Source organism: Pongo abelii, chromosome 4, assembly GCF_028885655.2.
Source record: "Pongo abelii isolate AG06213 chromosome 4, NHGRI_mPonAbe1-v2.0_pri, whole genome shotgun sequence".
Classification (NCBI taxonomy): domain Eukaryota; kingdom Metazoa; phylum Chordata; class Mammalia; order Primates; family Hominidae; genus Pongo; species Pongo abelii.
Window position 1 is genome coordinate 181,826,099 of NC_071989.2, and position 19,892 is coordinate 181,845,990.

At 45.5% G+C, this 19,892-nt stretch overlaps 2 protein-coding genes across 4 annotated transcripts; both read left to right on the forward strand.

Moving 5' to 3' along the window:
• Positions 1–2,369: 2,369 nt before the first annotated feature.
• On the forward strand, positions 2,370–12,024 carry RPL26L1 (ribosomal protein L26 like 1). Of its 3 annotated transcripts, none has more exons than XM_024246879.3 (4): positions 2,370–2,415; positions 2,809–2,985; positions 10,758–10,898; positions 11,706–12,024. In XM_024246879.3, exons 2-4 carry the CDS (start codon positions 2,818–2,820, stop codon positions 11,832–11,834), a joined length of 438 nt encoding a protein of 145 aa, XP_024102647.1. In that variant the 5' UTR covers positions 2,370–2,415; positions 2,809–2,817; the 3' UTR covers positions 11,835–12,024. The 3 variants fall into 3 exon arrangements, with proteins under 3 accessions (XP_024102647.1, XP_054412215.1, XP_054412216.1); XM_054556240.2 differs by having other exon boundaries at positions 2,371–2,461; XM_054556241.2 differs by having other exon boundaries at positions 2,398–2,572.
• A 5,733-nt stretch (positions 12,025–17,757) lies between these two features.
• LOC100442029 (inorganic pyrophosphatase) lies at positions 17,758–19,005 on the forward strand. Its single transcript, XM_009241290.4, has one exon. The coding sequence runs from the start codon at positions 17,800–17,802 to the stop codon at positions 18,676–18,678; it is 879 nt and encodes a 292-aa protein (XP_009239565.3). The 5' UTR covers positions 17,758–17,799; the 3' UTR covers positions 18,679–19,005.
• The last annotated feature ends 887 nt before the right edge of the window (positions 19,006–19,892 follow it).

The window sequence follows — 19,892 nt, forward strand, 5'->3', positions numbered from 1 at the left end:
TTCGTCTCTGAGTTTCAGCATCCCGGCGTTTGGCACTAAGTTGGCGTTCAACATATATGGAATGAATGAACGAAAGGGAAAGCTGGAGTTAATAATACCTTGCACAGAATAAACCCCGTCGGTTCTTAACCTGAAGAGAGTGAAGACCCAGAGCCCTTTCCCTCCCCGCCGCCACGGTGCCCACGGAGAGGGCGTGGTTGATCTCCCTCACAGCTCAGTCGGGACCAGAGACCCGGGGACATTTTACACCCAGGGTCCGCGCAGAGTGTCGGCCTAGCCAGTGGTTGGGTGGCGCCCGGGCCTCCAGGCAGTCTTCCAGGGGTCGGCGGACGAAACGCGGAGCTCGGGAGCGACCCGGCGGGGCAAGGCGCGGGCAGAAGGGCCACGAGGGCCACAGGTGGGCGCGGAGCGGCCGGAGTGGGCGGGACCTGGATGAGAGGGGTGGGGTCTAGGGGAGAGGGGCGGGGCGGCGGCCACAAACCCACAGGCACTCCGCGGCCGTTTAGTCCCAGAGATAGAAAAAAGCAGAGGTAGGAGGGCGCGGCAGCTCATGCCTGTAATCCCAACACTTTGGGAGGCCGAGGCCGGAGGATCTCTTGAGGTCAGGAGTAAGTAGATGAAGAGCCAAGCACAGTAGTGCGCGCCTGTAGTCCCAGTACCCAGGAAGCTAAGGAGGGAGGATCGCTTGAGCTCAGGAGTTCGAGGCTGCAGTGAGCTATGACTGCACCACTGCACTTCAGCCTGGGCAACACAGTGAGACCCTGACTATTTTAAAAAAAAAAAAAAGTAGGGCCTGGCACGGTGGCTCACGCCTGTAATCCCAGCACTTTGGGAGGCCGAGGCGGGCGGAGCACGAGGCCAGGAGATCGAGACAATCCCGGCCAACTTGTGAAACCCCGTCTCTACCAAAAATGCAAAAATTAGCCAGGCATGGTGGCGTGCACCTGTAGTCCCAGCTACTTGGGAGGCTGAGGCAGGAGAATTGCTTCAACCCGGGAGGCAGAGGTTGCAGTGAGCAGAGATCACACCACTGCACACCAGCCTGGGCGACAGAGCGAGACTCCATCTAAAAAAAAAAAAGATAAGGCCGGGCGCGGTGGCTCACACCTGTAATCCCAGCACTTTGGGAGGCCGAGGTGGGTGGATCACGAGGGCAGGAGATCGAAACCATCCTGGCTAACAGGGTGAAACCCCGTCTCTACTAAAACTACAAAAAATTAGCCAGGCGTGGTGGCGGGCGCCTGTAGTCCCAGCTATTCCGGAGGCTGAGGCAGGAGAATGGCGTGAACCCGGGAGGCGGAGCTTGCAGTGAGCCAAGATCGCGTCACTGCACTCCAGCCTGGGCGACAGAGCAAGACTTTGTCTCAGAAAAAAAAAAGATAAAGGTAGCACACCCGGAGCCCCAGCTACTTTGGTGCAATGCACGCAGAAAGCTTACAGTGTTCATCATCAAGAAGTGATGATAAAAGTCTGAATGTGAGGACTCTGGTAAATGTGAGGTCCAGCCTTAGGTCTGTCCTGGAGCAAGCCCCACACATAGGTCTCTCCTTTCATCAGAAATAGCACTGGCGAGGCGCTGTGGCTCATGCCTGTAATCCCAACAATTTGGGAGGCCAAGGCACGCGATGGCTTGAGCTCAGGAGTTCGAGACCAGCCTGGGCAACAAAGTGAGACTCCTGTCTCTACCAAAAATACAAAAATTAGCCGGGCGTGGTGGTGCCTGCCTGTGGTCCCAGCTACTTGGAAGCCTAAGGTGGGAGGATGGCTTGAGCCTGGGAGGCAGAGGTTTCAGTGAGAGATCGCAGCACTGCACTCTAGCCTGAGAGACAGAGCCAGACCCTGTCTCAAAAAGAAAAGAAAAGAGAAAAAAGAAAGAAAGAAGAAAAGAGGCCGGGCGCGGTGGCTCACGCCTGTAATCCCAGCACTTTGGGAGGCCGAGGCAGGTGGATCACAAGGTCAGGAGATCGAGACCGTCCTAGCTAACAAGGTGAAACCCCGTCTCTACTGAAAATACAAAAAAATTAGCCGGGCATGGTGGTGGGCGCCTGTAGTCCCAGCTACTCAGGAGGCTGAGGCAGGAGAATGGCGTGAACCCGGGAGGCGGAGCTTGCAGTGAGCTGAGATCGCGCCACTGCACTCCAGCCTGGGCGACAGAGCGAGACTCCGTCTCAAAAAAAAAAAAGAACACCAGTAAGCCTCTACCGCAGGCCCTACACAAGTAGGCCCTTGTACTCACTGGCATCGCCCTCCCGGGGCCCCTAGGAATGAGGCACTGAGATCCCACCCCAAGCCGCTGGGGGCGCCATTCTACTTCGCTCCTACGGAAATGGGGCTTCGCTGTCTTTCTGCGCTTGCGCGGCACGGAAACTCACTTCCGGCCCTGCGCACTCAGGGTCTGAAGCCGGTGGTAGCTGGGTGAGTGGAGGTTGGAGTTTTCTCGGGCTCTGAAACCTACCGCCCCGTGAGACCCTGCCCTATGTGTCGCGGGAACACGTCACCCCACAGTTCTCTTTGAGTGACCTCCCGACCACTCATTCCTGCCTAACCCTAGCATTCCTTCCTCAGCCTCAAGGTCCCAGTGCCACCCTCTCCCCCACGACCCCTTTAGACAGGCATGCGACCTCCACGTCTCACTTTATGTGATAGTCAGACCAGTCGCATCTCTCTCTCCTCCCTCAGTTGCCTTTTTAGAGGCTACCTCCCCTGTAGAGCCTTTGTTGGGGGATGAGGAGGAGTGTCTTGCGTCGAGAACAGGCACCTGTAACCCACTGAGCACCCCTTCATTCCGTCTCTCTCCGCCCTTTGTAGAGGGTCACCATGAAGTTCAATCCCTTCGTTACTTCGGACCGCAGTAAAAACCGCAAACGGCACTTCAATGCCCCCTCACACGTGCGCAGGAAGATCATGTCATCCCCGCTCTCCAAGGAGCTGCGGCAGAAGTACAATGTCCGCTCCATGCCCATCCGCAAGGACGACGAGGTCCAGGTACGTCTCCCTCCGGCGCTAGTGGCGCTTGGACACCTTTGCCTAAGAACGTCATGCGTGGAGCAGTCACAGACTCACATGCCTCAGGACTCTGGCAAGTAGTGTGACCCTTCAGATGTGTTAGGCCAGAGATAGGGTTCAGAGCCACCAGCGAGTGCCTGCGTCGCTTTAGAGCATTTAATTATTTAATAGTAATAGTAAAATTTAATAAAACAGTATGTCAGCCAAGCAAAAACCTGCTTTTTTGTTTGTTTTGTAGAGATAGGGTCTTGCTATGTTGCCTAGGCTGGTCTCGGAACTCCTGGCCTCAAGTGATCCTCCCACCTCAGCCTCCCAAAGCACTGGGATTACAGGTGTGAGCCACCGTGCCCCACCAAAAATACTTTTGATTTAACCTTCTGGCTGCTAGTTTGCCAAGTGTTGTTGCCCAAGGTGGCTTGTTGAACCAGACTGTAGGGGAAAGTGCTGCAGTGAGAGTAGTGTTTTAGTATATTTGGGTGTAGTGGGATTGATGGACAGAGATTTGTGGGAGCTGGCCATGTGATAGCATTGGATTTCGTAGGAGAAATGGTAAAGATGCAGCGAGTCACTCTTTCATAATTTCTAAAAGACTGGCCCATGTGAGAACGTACAAGCCCTCTGTTCTCTGTGATTGGAGCTTAGAATGCGTGAGAGGAGGGAAGGGAGTTGGATATGAGTGAAATAAGCAGGGGCTAGATTCATTCCTCAAAGGAATATTTATGGAGCGCTTACCAGAGATTGTTCTAGGACAAGATTGACAAGGCCCTTGTTCTCATGGAGATCACGTTTTAGAGCAGGGTTTCCTAGCCTCAGCTCTATTGAGATCTTGGACTGGATAACTGTTGGGGGTGGGGGGTGGGGGCTGTCCTGTGCATTGTAGAATGTTCAGCAGCGTCCCTGGCCTCTCCCCACTAGATGCCAGTGGCACTCCCTCCCTTCACAGTTGTGACAAAAGCAAAAATATTTCCAGATATTGCCAAATGCTCCCTGGGGGGCAAACTCAACTCTTCCCTCACTCAGTTAAGAGCTATTGTCTTAGAGAATGAAATGACGTAAGGTGGTGAGGCTTGGTATATCATCTGAGACACTGGGACTCTTTGAAGGTTTGGGGATATGTTAAGGAGGAAAAAATGTGGAGTTAAGCCGGGAGTGTGACAAGAAGAGTGGAAAGAGTAGTTCAGAGGTATGATCAGCAGTTTCAACCCCCTCTCTCCTGGATCCTTCCCATTAGACATGTTCTAGAATGGGGGAATTGCAAACACTTAGAGGGGATAGGTAGGGATGGAAAATGGCAAACTGGAAAGCTCAAGCCTCACATATAAGATATAATCATCTACCTTTAGCCCATTGATGCCTGGGGGAAATGCAGGCCCATTGTTAGATTCTTGGATTTTCAAAGAGAGCTGGAAAATTTGGATTCACTTCCCTAGCCCACATTTCCTTCCAGCTACTACACTTCGTTCTCTCTTCATAACCAACCTCCTCAAGAGAGCTGTCTACACTTCCTCATCTCCCATTCACTCTTGGATACTCTTCAGTCTATTCCCTGTCTCCACTACATTGTAGAAACTACTTTGGCGTAGATCACTAATAACCCCTTCATGACTGAATCCAGTGGACACATCTAGCATCTCTTTCTGCTCTGTGTTCTCGACGTAGGTAAAGAATAGGTAATAATCCATTCTTAGAGCTTTAAATGTCTGCTGTGTGCTAACAACTCCCTCTTTTATATCCCAGTCCAGACCACTTTAGACAACCTGTATATCTGACTACCTATAACACAGACCTATAGATCTGACTACCTATAACACAGACCTATAGATCTGACTACCTACTGAACATCTCTATTTAGGCAGCCCATTGACATTTCAAGCTTCTTATCTAAGAGTACTCTTGATCCTAACACTCTCACTGCCTCCAGAATCCAACTCTCCTCCCATCTTCCACATCTCCAGTAAGTGCCATTTATATCTCCCCAGTTGCATATGCCCCTAAACCTTTGTTATCTTTAACAATGCTCCTTAACCCCCTCTTGTAATCTACCATCAAGGCTTGTTGATTCTACCTCCAAAGTAAGTCTTGAACCTATTTCCAGTCCAGTTCAAGGCAGCATTGCAGCTCTCTCTCTTACCTTTGTCCATTTTCCACAGAGTGGTATTATTTGCAAATCAGGTCCTATTTAAAACCTTTGGCAGGCTGAGCATGATGGCCCACGCCTGTAATCCTAGCAGCTTGGGAGGCCGAGGCAGGTGGATCCCCTGAGCTCAGGAGTTTGAGACCAGCCTGGGAAACATGGTGAAACTCCATCTCTACTAAAATTACAAAAAATTAGCCAGGCATGGTGGTACACACCTGTAATCCCAGCTACTCGGGAGGCTGAAGCATGACAATCGCTTGAACCTGGGAGGCAGAGGTTGCAGTGAACCAAGATTGTGCCATTGCACTCCAGCCTGGGTGACAGAGTGAGACTCTGTCTCAAAAACAACAACAACAACAACAAAAAAAAACGGCCAGGCACAGTGGCTCACACCTGTAAGCCCAGCACTTTGGGAGGCTGTGGCAGGCAGATCATGAGGTCAGGAGATTGAGACCATCCTGGCTAACACGGTGAAACCTGTCTCTACTAAAAATATAAAAAATTAGCTGAGCGTGGTGGTGGGTGCCTGTAGTCCCAACTACCTGGGAGGCTGAGGCAGGAGAATGGCGTGAACCCGGGAGGCGGAGCTTCCAATGAGCCAAGATCGCGCCACTGCAGTCCAGCCTGGGTGACAGAGTAAGACTTTGTCTCAAAAAAGAAAAAACAAAAATCCTTTGGCAGTTTTATATCTGCCAAACTGACCTGTGCATTTTACTGTATGTAAATGATGCCTCAGTTAAAAATAAAATGATTTCAAATTGTGTTCATTGCTATGAAGAAAATATAAAGGATGCTATGATATTGATTAAAGGACCTGGGAAGGCTTCTCTGAGGAACTAATAAATTTAAGAGAAGGCCTGAAAAATGAGGAGTTAGCCAGGTGCTTACCAATGGTGCCTGATATGCTTATAAAATCTAAAATCATGGCCAGGCACGGTGGCTCATGCCTGTAATCCCAACACTTTGGGAGGCTGAGGTGGGTGGATCACCTGAGGTCAGGAGTTCGAGACCAGCCTGGCCAACATGGTGAAACCCCGTCTCTACTAGAAATACAAAAATTAGCCAGGTGTGGTGGTACACACCTGTAATCCCAACTACTTGGGAGGCTGAGGCAGGGGAATCGCTTTAACCTAGGAAGTAGAGGTTGCAGTGAGCCAAGATTGTGCCACTGCACTCCAGCCTGGGCAACAGAGTGAAACTCGGTCTCAAAAAAAAAAAAAAAATCTAAAATCATGGACTTAAGACCCTGTATGGGCCAATCCTGGTCTACTTCTCCAACCTCATCTCCTCCTAACCCCCATATACTCTACACTTTAAGCACACTGGGCTTCTGGGGTCTTTAAATACACCTTGATCTTTTCTCCCGCTGGAATGTTCCCTCTGCCTGGAGTGCTCTTCCTTCTCTCCTTTACCTAGCTAACTCCTAATTTTTCAGGTCTTACCTTAAATGTCCATTCCTCAGAGAAGCCTTCCCAGATCCTTTAACCAATATTATAGCATAGCATTCTTTATTTTTTCTTCGTAGCAGTAAGCACAATTTGAAATCATTTTATTTTTAATGGAGGCATAATTTACACACAGTAAAATGCACAGGTCAGTTTTGGCAGATGTAAAACCAAATAGCCATTACCCTAATTATGATTAGACCATTAAAAAGACCATTTTTAATCATCCCAGTAAGTTCCTATGTGACTTATTCCAGTTAGTGGTCATGTATTTGTATATGTACTCATTAACTGCTTACTGGCCATCAGGCTAAGCTCCATGAAACCAGAGAGTTCATCTTGTTTGTTGTCTGACCTCAGTGCAGAGCCTGACACTTGGAGAGGAGAAGGGTCAATATTTGTTGAATGAATGAAAAAAATTTTTTGACTAGATAAGATGGATGGATCGCTCGAGGCCAGGAGTTCGAGACCAGCCTGGCCAACATGGCGAAATTCCATCTCTACTAAAAATGCAAAGATTAGCTGGGCGTGATGGCACATGCCTGTAATCCCAGCTACAAGGGAGGCTGAGGCAATGAGATATCACTTGAACCCAGAAGGCGGAGGTTGCGGTGAGCCAAGATCACGCCACTGCACTCCAGCATGGGTAACACAGCAAGTCTCTGTCTCAAAAAAAAAGAAATATCCCTATTTCTGCCTAAGCCTAATCCATCTGCCGCTGGGTGCTGCTCCATTCTTCTCTTGGAGCTTTTTTGGTCCCTTATCTTCTTTCTCTGTAGTTTCTTTTACCCTTTTCCTCCATACTTGTTCCTTCCCATCAGCATTTAAACACAATCATGTTTTCCCTTCTTTAAAAATAAAAAAAAAAAGTTCCCTTAGCTTTCTATCCCCCTCAAACATCTATCCCCTTCTCATCTTCAGAGCCAAGCTCCTTTGGACTGTCTTTTCTCACCTTCACCTTCTCACCTGGTACATTCATCACTTTACTGTAAATGGCTTCCATCCCACCACTCACCGAAGGCATTCCAGCCACAGCCACTGGTGATGACCTTGTTGTCAGATCTGTTAAATACCTTATCCTCTGTGTACTTGATAGTCCCACAGAACTTGACATTCTTCTTTTGGCTGCTGTAACACCACACTTGCATGATTTCCCATTCTCTCTGGCCACATTAATCTCTCACAAGCTCTTTCAAAATGCTGGCTTTTCTCACATGTGTATGTTCTGCCCTTTTCTCATACCATCAGCTCCTTGAGCAAAATGAAGCTTCTGATTGCATCTCTGGATGACTCCCACGTCTCTATTGCTGGCCCAGTTGGCATTCCAGCTGTGTCTGAATTCTCTATTAGAATGTCCCCAGATGCTTCAAATTTAGCATGTTCCAAACTAAACTATTTCCTCCTAAAATACGAGGCTTCCCCTATGTTCTCTGCATCTGGCAATGGCATTTCCATCCACCTGGTTGCCCAAGCCAGACTCTGAGTATCATCCTTCCCTCTTCATCCTCACCTCTCTAGTCTAGTTGACCAGTCGATTTAGTCTTATCCTGTCTCCTATCTTCCTCTTCAATCCAGAGGTTGTCCATTTCTCTTTTTAAAAACTTTTTAAATTAATTTTTAATTTTATTTTATTTTGAGACAGGGTCTCACTCTGTCGCCCAGGCTGGAGTACAGTGATGCAAAAACAGGTTGCTGCAGCCTCAACCTCCTGGGTTCAAGTGATCCTCCCACCTCAGCCTCCCGAGTAGCTGGGACCATAGGTGCATGCCACCGTGTCTGGCTAACTTTTTTTTTTTTTTTTTCTGTAGAGACAGGGTCTTGCTATGTTGCCTCGGCTGGTCTCCAACTCCCGGGCTCAAGCCGTCCACCTGCCTCAGCTTCCTAAAGTGCCAGGATTACAGGTGTGAACCACCATGCCCAGCCTAAGATCTTTCTTCAGTCTTGGCCAGGTGCAGTGGCTCACACATGTAATCCCAGCACTTTGGAAGGCCAAGGTGGGTGGATCTCTTGAGCTCAGGTGTTTGAGACCAGCCTGGGCAGCATGGTGAAACCTCATCTCTTAAAAAAATTGTATATGTGTGTATCTTTCTTCAGTCTTGATGGTAGTTTACAAGACTTCTTCCAGGTGTGTCCGGAGAGTCTCTGGTCATGTAGTCTGTGGTAGATTTTTCATTGAGATATGATTGTCCTCTTCAACCTAAAAATTGCCTTGGAAAGTAAGCTGAACAAGCTATACGTAGACATTTTAGGAGTATTGGGGTTCTCTAGTTCTTTATATATGGTATTTCCTCTATGCTTATTAATCAGAGTCGCATCGTACCTGGTGTTTTTTTTTTTTTTTTGAGACGGAGTCTCACTCTGTCGCCAGGCTGGAGTGCAGTGGCACCATCTCGGCTCACTGCAACCTCCGCCTTCCAGGTTCAAGTGATTTTCCTGCCTCAGCCCCCCGAGTAGCTGGGACTACAGGTGCCCACCACCATGCCCAGCTAATTTTTGTATTTTTAGTAGAGATAGGGTTTCACCATGTTGCCCTGGATGTTCTCGATCTCTTGACCTCATGATCCACCCGCTTTGGCCTCCCAAAGTGCTGGGATTACAGGTGTGAGCCACTGTGCTCGGCCCCCATGCATGGTGTTAAATAAGCTCTTGCAGCTGGGCATGGTGGCTCACACCTGTAATCCCAGCACTTTGGGAGGCCGAGGCAGGCAGATCACTTGAGGTCAGGAGTTCGAGACCAGCCTGGCCAATATAGCAAAACACGGTCTCTACTAAAAATACAAAAATTAGCCAGGCCTGCTGGCGCACGCCTATAATCCCAGCTACTTGGGAGGCTGAGGCAGGAGAATCACTTGAACCTGGGAGGTGGAGGTTGAGCCAAGATCATGCCACTGCACTCCAGCCTGGGGGAACAGAGTGAGACTCCGTGTCAAAAATAAATAAATAAATAAATAAACTCTTGCTTTCAAGGAAACCCTAATCTAGTTGGTTTTTGAATAGAGTAGATTTTTAGTACAGTAAAACAGTCTGTGAGATTTTAACTTTTTTTTCTGACTTTAAAATATTTGTATTAAATTTAGAAATGTTGAAATTTAGAAGAATATAAATCTGAAAAACAGTCATCTGTAATCCTACTTCCTGCCTAATGGCAGCTGTTACCAATATTTATATATATATTTTATCCCACTGTGTCATGCTATATATATGAAATGTGTGTGTTTATGTATACATATATAAGTACATATATGTATATGTATACATATATTTATATATGTATATGTATACATATATTTATATATGTATATGTATACATATATTTATATATGTATATGTATACATATATTTATATATGTATATGTATACATATATTTATATATGTATATGTATACATATATTTATATATGTATATGTATACATATATTTATATATGTATATGTATACATATATTTATATATAAATATATGTATGTATATGATACATATATGTATATATTACATATAAATACATATACATATATATGCACATATGTAATATATATTATATATATACATACACACATATAGTTTGAGTATCTCAAATTCAGAATGCTCCAAAATCTGAAACTTTGTCAACGTGATGGTCAAACGAAGTGCTCTTTGGAGCTTTTGGGATTTCAGATTTTCAGATTTGGGGTGCTTAGCTAGTAATGCAGATATTCCAAAATCCCAAAAACCCTAAATCCAAAACACTTGTGGTCTCAAGCATTTCGAATAAGGGATACTTGACATCAGAATATACTACTGAATCAATCAAGTCCACCTGGCCTGCCTCAGCCAACTGTGCAGGGAGTACCAAAACACCAATAACTTTTAACAGTATTGACACACTCCATGGCTGCTATTGCCACTCAGTCCTTGACCATACCTTCAGAGTATATTCTATATGTAGTTTTGTATTCTCCTTTTTTCTCTAAAGCTCATATTGCACATTTCTGTGGGATCCAGGTAAAAAATCTCCACCCAACCATAACACAGCACAGATTTACATCAGAAAAGTAGCTAATTTTTGACTGCCAGGATTAAGCTGCTTTTGACAGAGTTATATGTTTAGCCCATGTGTTCCTGATGGTTAGCTTCTTCATTATGATCATGCACTACAAATGGAGGGGGATTCTCTTTTGTATTTTCTCTTAGGTAGTTCGAGGACACTACAAAGGTCAGCAAATTGGCAAAGTAGTCCAGGTGTACAGAAAGAAATATGTCATCTACATCGAGCGGGTGCAGCGTGAGAAGGCCAACGGCACAACCGTCCACGTGGGCATTCACCCAAGCAAGGTATGGTCAAGGACTGAGTGGCAATAGCAGCCATGGAGTGTGTCAATACTGTTAAAAGTTATTGGTGTTCTGGTACTCCCTGCACAGTTGGCTGAGGCAGGCCAGGTGGACTTGAGTGATTCAGTAGCTTTGTGATATCATCAAGGATCCAGATTTTTCTTCTCTTTTCTGTTTTGCCTTTCTTGGTGATGGCTGTGTCTTTTTTTTTTTTTTTTTTTTTTTGAGACAGACACTTGCTCTGTCACCAGGCTGGAATGCAGTGGCGCGATCTCGGCTCACTGCAAGCTCCACCTCCTGGGTTCAAGTGATTCTCCTGCCTCAGCCTCCCAAGTAGCTGGGACTACAGGCACACACCACCACGCCCAGCTAATTTTTATTTTTTAGTAGAGATGGAGTTTCACCATGTTGGCCAGGATGGTCTCGATCTCCTGACCTCATGATCCTCCCGCCTCAGCCTCCCAAAGTGCTGAGATTACAGGTGTTAGCCACCGCACCCGGCCGATGGCTATGTCTTTAAGCTGGTTGCAAGAGGCTTCCAAGTGTTCCAGACATCACTTCCCCTACCACATAATATTCAGAGGAATAAGAGAGAATATATCTTCCTGTAGCCCTCATGCCTACCTAGTGGAACATGCTATTTCTCCTTTGTGTTCCTATTTTGTATTGTGTTATAGGGTCTGTTTTCCTTCCAGAGTTTCAGTTCCTTAAAAGCTGAATGGCTGAGGTCTTACTTAACTTATGATGTCTGTATTGCTCAATAGCTGGTGAGGATGCGGAAATAAAGATCTGTTTTCTCACTCCCGACAGGTGGTTATCACCAGGCTAAAACTAGACAAGGATCGGAAAAAAATTCTTGAACGCAAAGCCAAGTCTCGACAAGTTGGAAAAGAGAAAGGCAAATATAAAGAAGAACTTATTGAGAAAATGCAGGAATAAATAGAACCTGTTGTGCAATCACAGTTTAACCGGAGATTTTTGAGGCTAGTGTGTATTTCTTTTGAACTTTTTGGAATGTCTCTGAAACATTTCATTTCCTGTTTTGTTACCTGTGGCTCTGTAAATCTACTTTTGCAATTTTAATTAATAATTTTATGAATAAAAATGGGAAATGCTTCCTAATTCCAAATAGTATTTGCATTGTTTTATAAATAAATTCCACTTACTATCAATTCCCCTTGCCAGTCTTTTCCTATGTAATGTGTGGAACAGCAAAATCGCAGGGGTAGGGTTAAATGGCCCTCCTCTTGCCTGGACTCTTGTGCTGATGAAGTAGAAAGGGCAGGGCTCTAGTCCTATATAGACAGGCCTCTTCATCTTGCCCAGGCTGGTCCTGAACTCCTAGGCTCAAATGATCCTCCTGCCTTGGCCTCTCAAAGTGTTGGGATTACAGGCATGAGCCACCATGCTCTGGTCCTTGACGCAGGGATTTGCCCCACTCAGTAGCAGTTGTAATGTGCACTGTCACATCTCAGGCCTGACAGATTGCTCTCTGGCCTCCTGACTTGTGTTTCCCCAGCTTTCTCTCCAAGTGCCAACCAAACCAAATCAAGTGCAGCTCCCGAACAGGCTTATCTTCCCAAAGTTTTGACTTTGCAATTGCCATTTTCATGTGACTAAAAAGCCCCTTTTCCTCTGGAACTAACTTGAGAAACTGGCAGCCTACAGCAAAGATTTAACTGAGATACTGTTTTTCACTATATTTTATAATTTTAAAAAATTTCCAACATTTAAAATGTGGGAGACTCCACAGAGAATCACCTGCTTCACCTGGCTCCACGGGGCTCTCCCTGTTTTACAGTGTGAAGTGCAGCCAAGGGCTTGGTGGTTCCCTATCCCACCTGCTCTGCTCCCATACGCTTCTTGCCTGGCCTCCATTGGCCTCCGCATTAGACTCCTGGTCTAACTTTCAAATCTTGAAGATTTAGTTCCTTTGGCCAGGCACAGTGACTCATGCCTGTAATCTCAGAACTTTGGGACACTCGTGGGAGGATGGCTTGAGCCCAGGAGTGTAAGACCAGCCTGGTTAACTACTGAGACTCCACCACTACAAAAACAAAAAAATTAATTTTTTTAATTAGAAAAAAAGATTTAGTTTCTTTGAGAGGTATGTAGTGAATAAAATTTTTTAGAAAATGTTATTTCCAGGGCCACATCCAAAATCCTCTGTCCCTGTGGGAAAAAAAAATACTTTTTTTTTGAGACGGAGTCTCCGTCTTGCTTAGGCTGGAGTGCGGTGGCGCTATCTCAGCTCACTGCAACCTCCACCTCCCGGGTTCAAGTGAACCTCCTGCCTCAGCCTCTCAAGTAGCTGGGATTACAGGCCTGCGCCACCACGGGGTTTCCCCATGTTGGCCAGGTTGGTATCGAACTCCTGACCTCAAATGATCCGCCCACCTCAGCCTCTCAAAGTGCTGCAATTAACAGGCATGAGCCACTGCACCTGTACTAAAAAAAACACAAAAAAATTTTTTTTAAAGAGAGGGTCTTGTTCTGTCACCCAGGTTGGAGTGCAGTGGTGTGATCTCAGCTCACTGCAGCCTTGACAGCCCAGGCTCAAGTGATCCTCCCACCTCAGCCTCCCAAGTAGCTGGGACTACAGGCATGTGCCACCACACCCAGCTAATATTTAAATTTTTTTGTAGAGATGGGAGTCTCAGTATGTTACCCAGGCTGGTCTCAAATTCCTGGCCTCAAGTGATTCTCCTGCCTTGGCCTCCCAAAGTGCTGGAATTAGACATGAGCCACCATGACTAGCCTAAAAAATAATAATGTATTGATTAAAATATATCAAACAGCCTTTTATGACTTTCTAGTAATGGCTTATCTGACACACTGGAGTTTCTTAATAAATGTTAATTGAATCAGTGTTGTTTCCCATTTTGACTGATGAAGAAAACAAACTTAGGTTAACTGTCCAAATCACAGCATAAGAAATGAAGCCAAGATTTGAACCTGAGCCTGACTGCATCAAAAGGCCATTCACTTCCCACATTAGCCACTTATCTTTAGTCTTCCTTCCTTCACTCTTGTCAGCCTTTCACTGGAGTCTGATAAGAGACTGGACATTTATGTGAAACAGACAAGAACCTATGTGTTTGCAGCCAGTAGTGCTACTTAGAAAAGCATTATCACCAACTGTCCATGTCTAATCCAACTCTGCCACTGGGCAGTTAGCCTTTGAGCAAGTTACTCATCTCTGGACTTCTAAACAGATGATAATACCTGCTCTGCCTTCCTATCTCATCGAAAATGCAAAGATAAGATGGCAAGATCAGATGGGCCATTTCTGAGTACTCTTTGAAAGCTATGAGTATACAAATGTTAATTTCACTATCATTGTTCAGTTTACTGATATGTCCAATTCTGACATTCACTCTGCACTCAAAGAGGCAATTATTTTTCAGAAAAGAAATCAGTGAGTGTGGCAGGGCGCAGTGGCTCACACCTGTAACCCCAGCACTTTGGGAGGCCAAGGTGGGCGGATCACTTGAGGTCAGTAGTTCGAGACCAGCCTGGCCAACATAGTGAAACCCTGTCTCTACTAAAAATACAAAAATTAGCTGGGTGTGGTGGCACGCGCCTGAATCCCAGCTACTTAGGAGGCTGAGGCACGAGAATCGCTTGAACCCGGGAGGCGGAGGTTGCAGTGAGCCAAGATTGCACAACTGCACTCTAGCCTGGGAGACAGAGCGAGACTCCATCTCAAAAAAAAAAAAATCGTGCGTTCAAAAACCACAAAACTCAAGATGAGCTCTCTGACTTGGCATTGATACACTGAACTCACTGATACAAGGTAGACAGATACTGTCCTGTCCCTGGAGTCAGACAGATTTGGGTTCAAATCCTGCTCTTGTCCTTGGGAGGTCATTTTTCTGATTCTCTGTTTTTCTATCTGTGTAAAAAGCTGCCAGGCACAGTGGCTCACGCTTGTAATCCCAGCACTTTGGAAGCCCGAGGTGGAAAGATTGCTGGAGCCCAGGAGTTTCAGATCAGCCCGCGTAACATAGCGAGACCCCATATCGACAAAATAATTTAAAAACTAGCCAGGTGTGGTGGCCCATGCCTGTAGTCCCAGCTACCCAGGAAGCTGAGGTGGGGAGGATTGTTTGAACTCAGAAGGTCAAGACTGCAGTGAGCCATGATGACACTGCACTCCAGCCCGGGCAACAGAGCGGAACCCTGCCTCAAAAATAAAATAACAAATAAATAAAACAGAGTAGGTGCCCACCATACAGCAGCTGTGTAATCATTAACATGCTGAGCTATGTATCTAATGAGTATAATGAGTAGGTTAACTAGTAAATTCTGAAATTTATATTTTCTAATTTGATTATTGTCTTCGTTCTCAACCAATACGTATTTTAGGACTCTAAGAGTTGCATGAAAGTCAGATTTCATACTAAACTCACAGCTCCTTACTCTATAGTCTGATACCTGGTCTGAGCTCCAGGCTCCAGCCATTACTTTCATTAGTCAATTTAAGTTATGATATCATCTAGGAATCAGACTTGGCTTGTTTTCAGCAACTTATTCCAAGAAAAATGACCAATAAAAGCTTTGAGAGCTGCAATCCCCCTGTAGGTATCCAAATCATACCACACTGCTTATACTGAGCCAGGCTGATAATAATAATGCACAATCAAGAGCAGGAACTAGGCCTCAAGTTGAGTTCTAATCTTAGCTCTGTCATTTCCTAGCTGTGTGACCTTGGGCAAACTGCTTAACCTCTCTGGGCCTCAGGTTTGTCATTTATAAAATGGAGATAAAATTAGTACTTACTTCATAGAGTTGTCAGACTTATTACTTGAGATACTGTGTGTAAAGCACAGAGTGCTCAGGAAGTTTTAGCTATTGTCTTAAAGGGGATTGGCAATGGAGTTTGTTCACAGAAACATAGAGAAAAGTTTTTCTCCAGGGAGTTGAGACAAATACTGATTCTTGAAAAAAAGGGAAGGTTTAAGGGCAACAGTGATGTGTTTGGGCTGCTGCAGGAAATGAGGATTGGAGAATGACAGATGGGTGGGCCTGCCTATCAAAGTTCAGGCCATGGGGTATTAGCTTGTTTTCTGGAATGAATGAATTATACAGTTTTCTACTGACCTTTTCATCACATTTGCAGATGTCCATTCCCTTGAGTGGTTCCCTTCTGCTATTCTCGGAAGATGCTAAACTTTTAAACTTCAGATAACTGCTTTTGAATGTCTGCTTTCACATTGCATAGGCATGAGAGATGTTCAGCCACATAATTTTTTTTTTTCAGACAAGGTTTTGCTGTGTCGCCTAGGCTGGAGAGCAGTGGCATGGTTTCAGGTCACTGCAATCTCTGCCTCCCAGGCTCAAGCCATCCTCCCACCTCAGCCTCCCAAGTAACTGGGACTATACAGGCACATGCTACCACTCCCAGCTAGTTTTTGTGGTTTTTGTAAAGACGAGTTTTCGCCACGTTACCTAGGATGGTCTTCAACTCCTGGGCTCAAGCAATTCACTTGCCTCGGCCTCCCAAAGTGCTGGGATTACAGGCATGAACCACCACACCCAGAAGCCACAGAACTTTTGACGTGAGTTGGATGAGCAAGTAATTGAACCTTCCAGGAACCAGACAGAACCCTACTAACCAAGAGTCCACTATTCTCTGCTGATGCTGCAGACTTTGAGCAGTTCCTATCTGATAGTTTACCAGAGTCTTGTTCATTGTCCTTTTAAACTGGTATTTTTTTAATTAGATAAGTAGTGCTTATATATGGTACAAAATTAAAAGGTAAAACAAAAAAGTAGATGGTGAAAAGTATGTTTCTTTGTCACCTTGAGTCTCAGTCACTCAGTTCTCTCCAGAGGTACTGTTTCCAGTTTCTTTTGTATCCTTCCAAAAACAGTATTTATTATATTCATATACAATTGAATGTTTATTGAAAGTTTGATCCATGAGAAAGTCCTCATGAGAAAAGCAGGCCATCCAAATTTAAACAGCTATATAAGGTAGATTTATTATCTGAACACCATAATTACAAAAACATGCACAGATATGAAAATGTTCTTTGCCCATCAGAAATAACTAAATTGGCCGGGCGCGGCAGCTCACACCTGTAATCCCAGCACTTTGGGAGACCGAGGCGGGAGGATCATGAGGTCAGGAGATCAAGACCATCCTGGCTAACACAGCGAAACCCCATCTCCACTAACAAAAAAAAAAATACAACAATTAGTCAGGCGTGGTGGCGAGTGCCTGTAGTCCCAGCTATTCAGGAGGCTGAGGCAGGAGAATGGCATGAATCCAGGAGGTGGAGCTTGCAGTGAGCCAAGATCACACCACTACACTCCAGCCTGGGTGACAGAGCGAGACTCTGTCTCAAAAAAAAAAAAAAAAAAGAGGCCGCGTGCGTTGGCTCACGCCTGTAATCCCAGCACTTTGGAAGGCCGAGGCGGGCGGATCACGAGGTCAGGAGATCAAGACCATCCTGGCTAACACGGTGAAACCCCGTCTCTACTAAAAATACAAAAAAAATTAGCTGGGGGTGGTGGCGGGCGCCTGTAGTCCTAGCTACTCGGAAGGCTGAGGCAGGAGAATGGCATGAACCTAGGAGGCGGAGCTTGCAGTGAGCTGAGATTGCACCACTGCACTCCAGCCTGGGTGACAGAGCGAGACTGTCTCAAAAAAAAAAAAACGGAAAAACACTAAATCAACCACTTTCCAATTTATTCTTAGCAAGAGGGTGGCTAGTTCTAGAATAGGCTTTTAAAGGTCTCATCTTATGCAGCAGATGATGTCTGAATCTTGTGAAGTTGTGTGTAATTTAGGATTCTTTGTATGCTGACTTATTTCTTGAAATAGGAGAGGCTGTCAGTCGGCGCCACGTGTGGGCTGGTGGCTCTGTGGTAGTGGTGGCAGCTGGACTCCAGCACCATGAGCGACTTCGGCACCAAGGAGCACGCTGCACCCTTCTCCCTGGAGTACCGAGTCTTCCTCAAAAATGAGAAAGGACAATATATCTCTCCACTGAATATATTTCATGATATTCCAATTTATGCAGATAAGGATGTGTTCCACATGGTAGTTGAAGTACCACGGTGGTCTAATGCAAAAATGGAGATTGCTACAAAGGACCCTTTAAACCCCATTAAACAAGACGTGAAAAAAAGAAAACTTCGCTATGTTGCGAATTTGTTCCTGTATAAAGGATATATCTGGAACTATGGTGCCATCCCTCAGACTTGGGAAGACCCAGGGCACAATGATAAACATACTGGCTGTTGTGATTACAATGACCCAATTGATGTGTGTGAAATTGGAAGCAAGGTATGTGCAAGAGGTGAAATAATTGGTGTGAAAGTTCTGGGCATATTGGCTATGATTGACGAAGGGGAAACCGACTGGAAAGTCATTGCCATTAATGTGGATGATCCCGATGCGGCCAATTATAATGATATCAATGATGTCAAACGGCTGAAACCCGGCTACTTAGAGGCTGCTGTGGACTGGTTTAGAAGGAATAAGGTTCCTGATGGAAAACCAGAAAATGAGTTTGCTTTTAATGCAGAATTTAAAGACAAGGACTTTGCAATTGATATTATTAAAAGCACTCATGACCATTGGAAAGCATTAGGGACTAAGAAAACGAATGGAAAAGGAATCAGTTGCATGAACACAATTGTGTCTGAGAGCCCGTTCAAGTGTGATCCCGATGCTGCCAGAGCCATTGTGGATGCTTTGCCACCACCCTGTGAATCTGCCTGCACAGTACCAACAGACGTGGACAAGTGGTTCCATCACCAGAAAAACTAATGACATTTCTCTGGAATACAAGCTGATGTTGCTGCATCGTGTTCATCTGGGTGTATTAGATGTAAAAGTAGTAGCTTTTCAAAGCTTTAAATTTGTAGAACTCATCTAAGTAAATTCCGCTGTGACCAATCCAATGTACTCAGAATGTTATCCATCCAAAGCATTTTTCATATCTCAACTAAGAGAACTTTTTAGCACATGCTTAAATATCAAGGCAGTTGTCATTTGGAAGTCACTTGTGAATAGATGTGCAAGGGGAGCATATATTGGATGTATATGTTACCATATGTTAGGAAATAAAATTATTTTGCTGAAAAAAAAAAGAAATAGGAGAGGCAACATGGCTCAGTGGAAAGAACAGGAGCTGTGAAGAGCTGTGTTCAGATCCAGGCTCTGTCACTGAAAACAGCTATGCTTTGGACAAGTTACAAATTACAAGTTACAAGCCTTTTAGGACTGGGTGCAGTGGCTCACACCTGTAATCCTAGCACTTTGGGAGGCCGAGGCAGGTGAATCACCTGATGTCAGGAGTTCGACACCAGCCTGGCCAACATGGTGAAACCTTGTCTCTACTAAAAATACAAAATTAGCCAGTTGTGGTGGCGGGCACCTGTAGTCCCAGTTACTCAGGAGGCTGAGACAGGAGAATCGCTTGAACCCAGGAGGTGGAGGCTGCAGTGAGCCAAGATCGCGCCACTGCACTCCAGCCTGGGTGAGACAGAGCAAGACTCTGTCTCAAAAATAAATAAATAAATAAACCAAATCTAAGCCTTTTAAAATTATGTACAATAGATTTAAAAATACCTATATTCAGTGTCGTGAGCATTAAATGAGACAGATAATTCAAAGCACCTAGTCCAATGTCTGGCAGGTGGCAATCACTCCAGCAATGGTGGCAGCAGTAGTACTGGTGGCCATACACAGTGCACGTTCCATATACATTACTGGGCTAAGGAGTAATAAATCCTGCTAGGATTTTCAGCTGCCCCAGTAACTTCCAAGTTTCCAGAGTAGCTTGGAAAGGGGCTTTATGACACCATATCTTCGTGAGTCTGCATGCCCGTTTTTACCTACAGGACTGAGTTTAGGAAAGAAGGGCTCCTCAGCTCGTTGCACAATAGTGTTTCAGTCAACTCTTGTTTCCTTGATGCTGCTGGGGGGCCTCTGAGGTTTTTCCTCCGGTGGTGCTTCTCAAACTTTTTGGTCTCAAGACC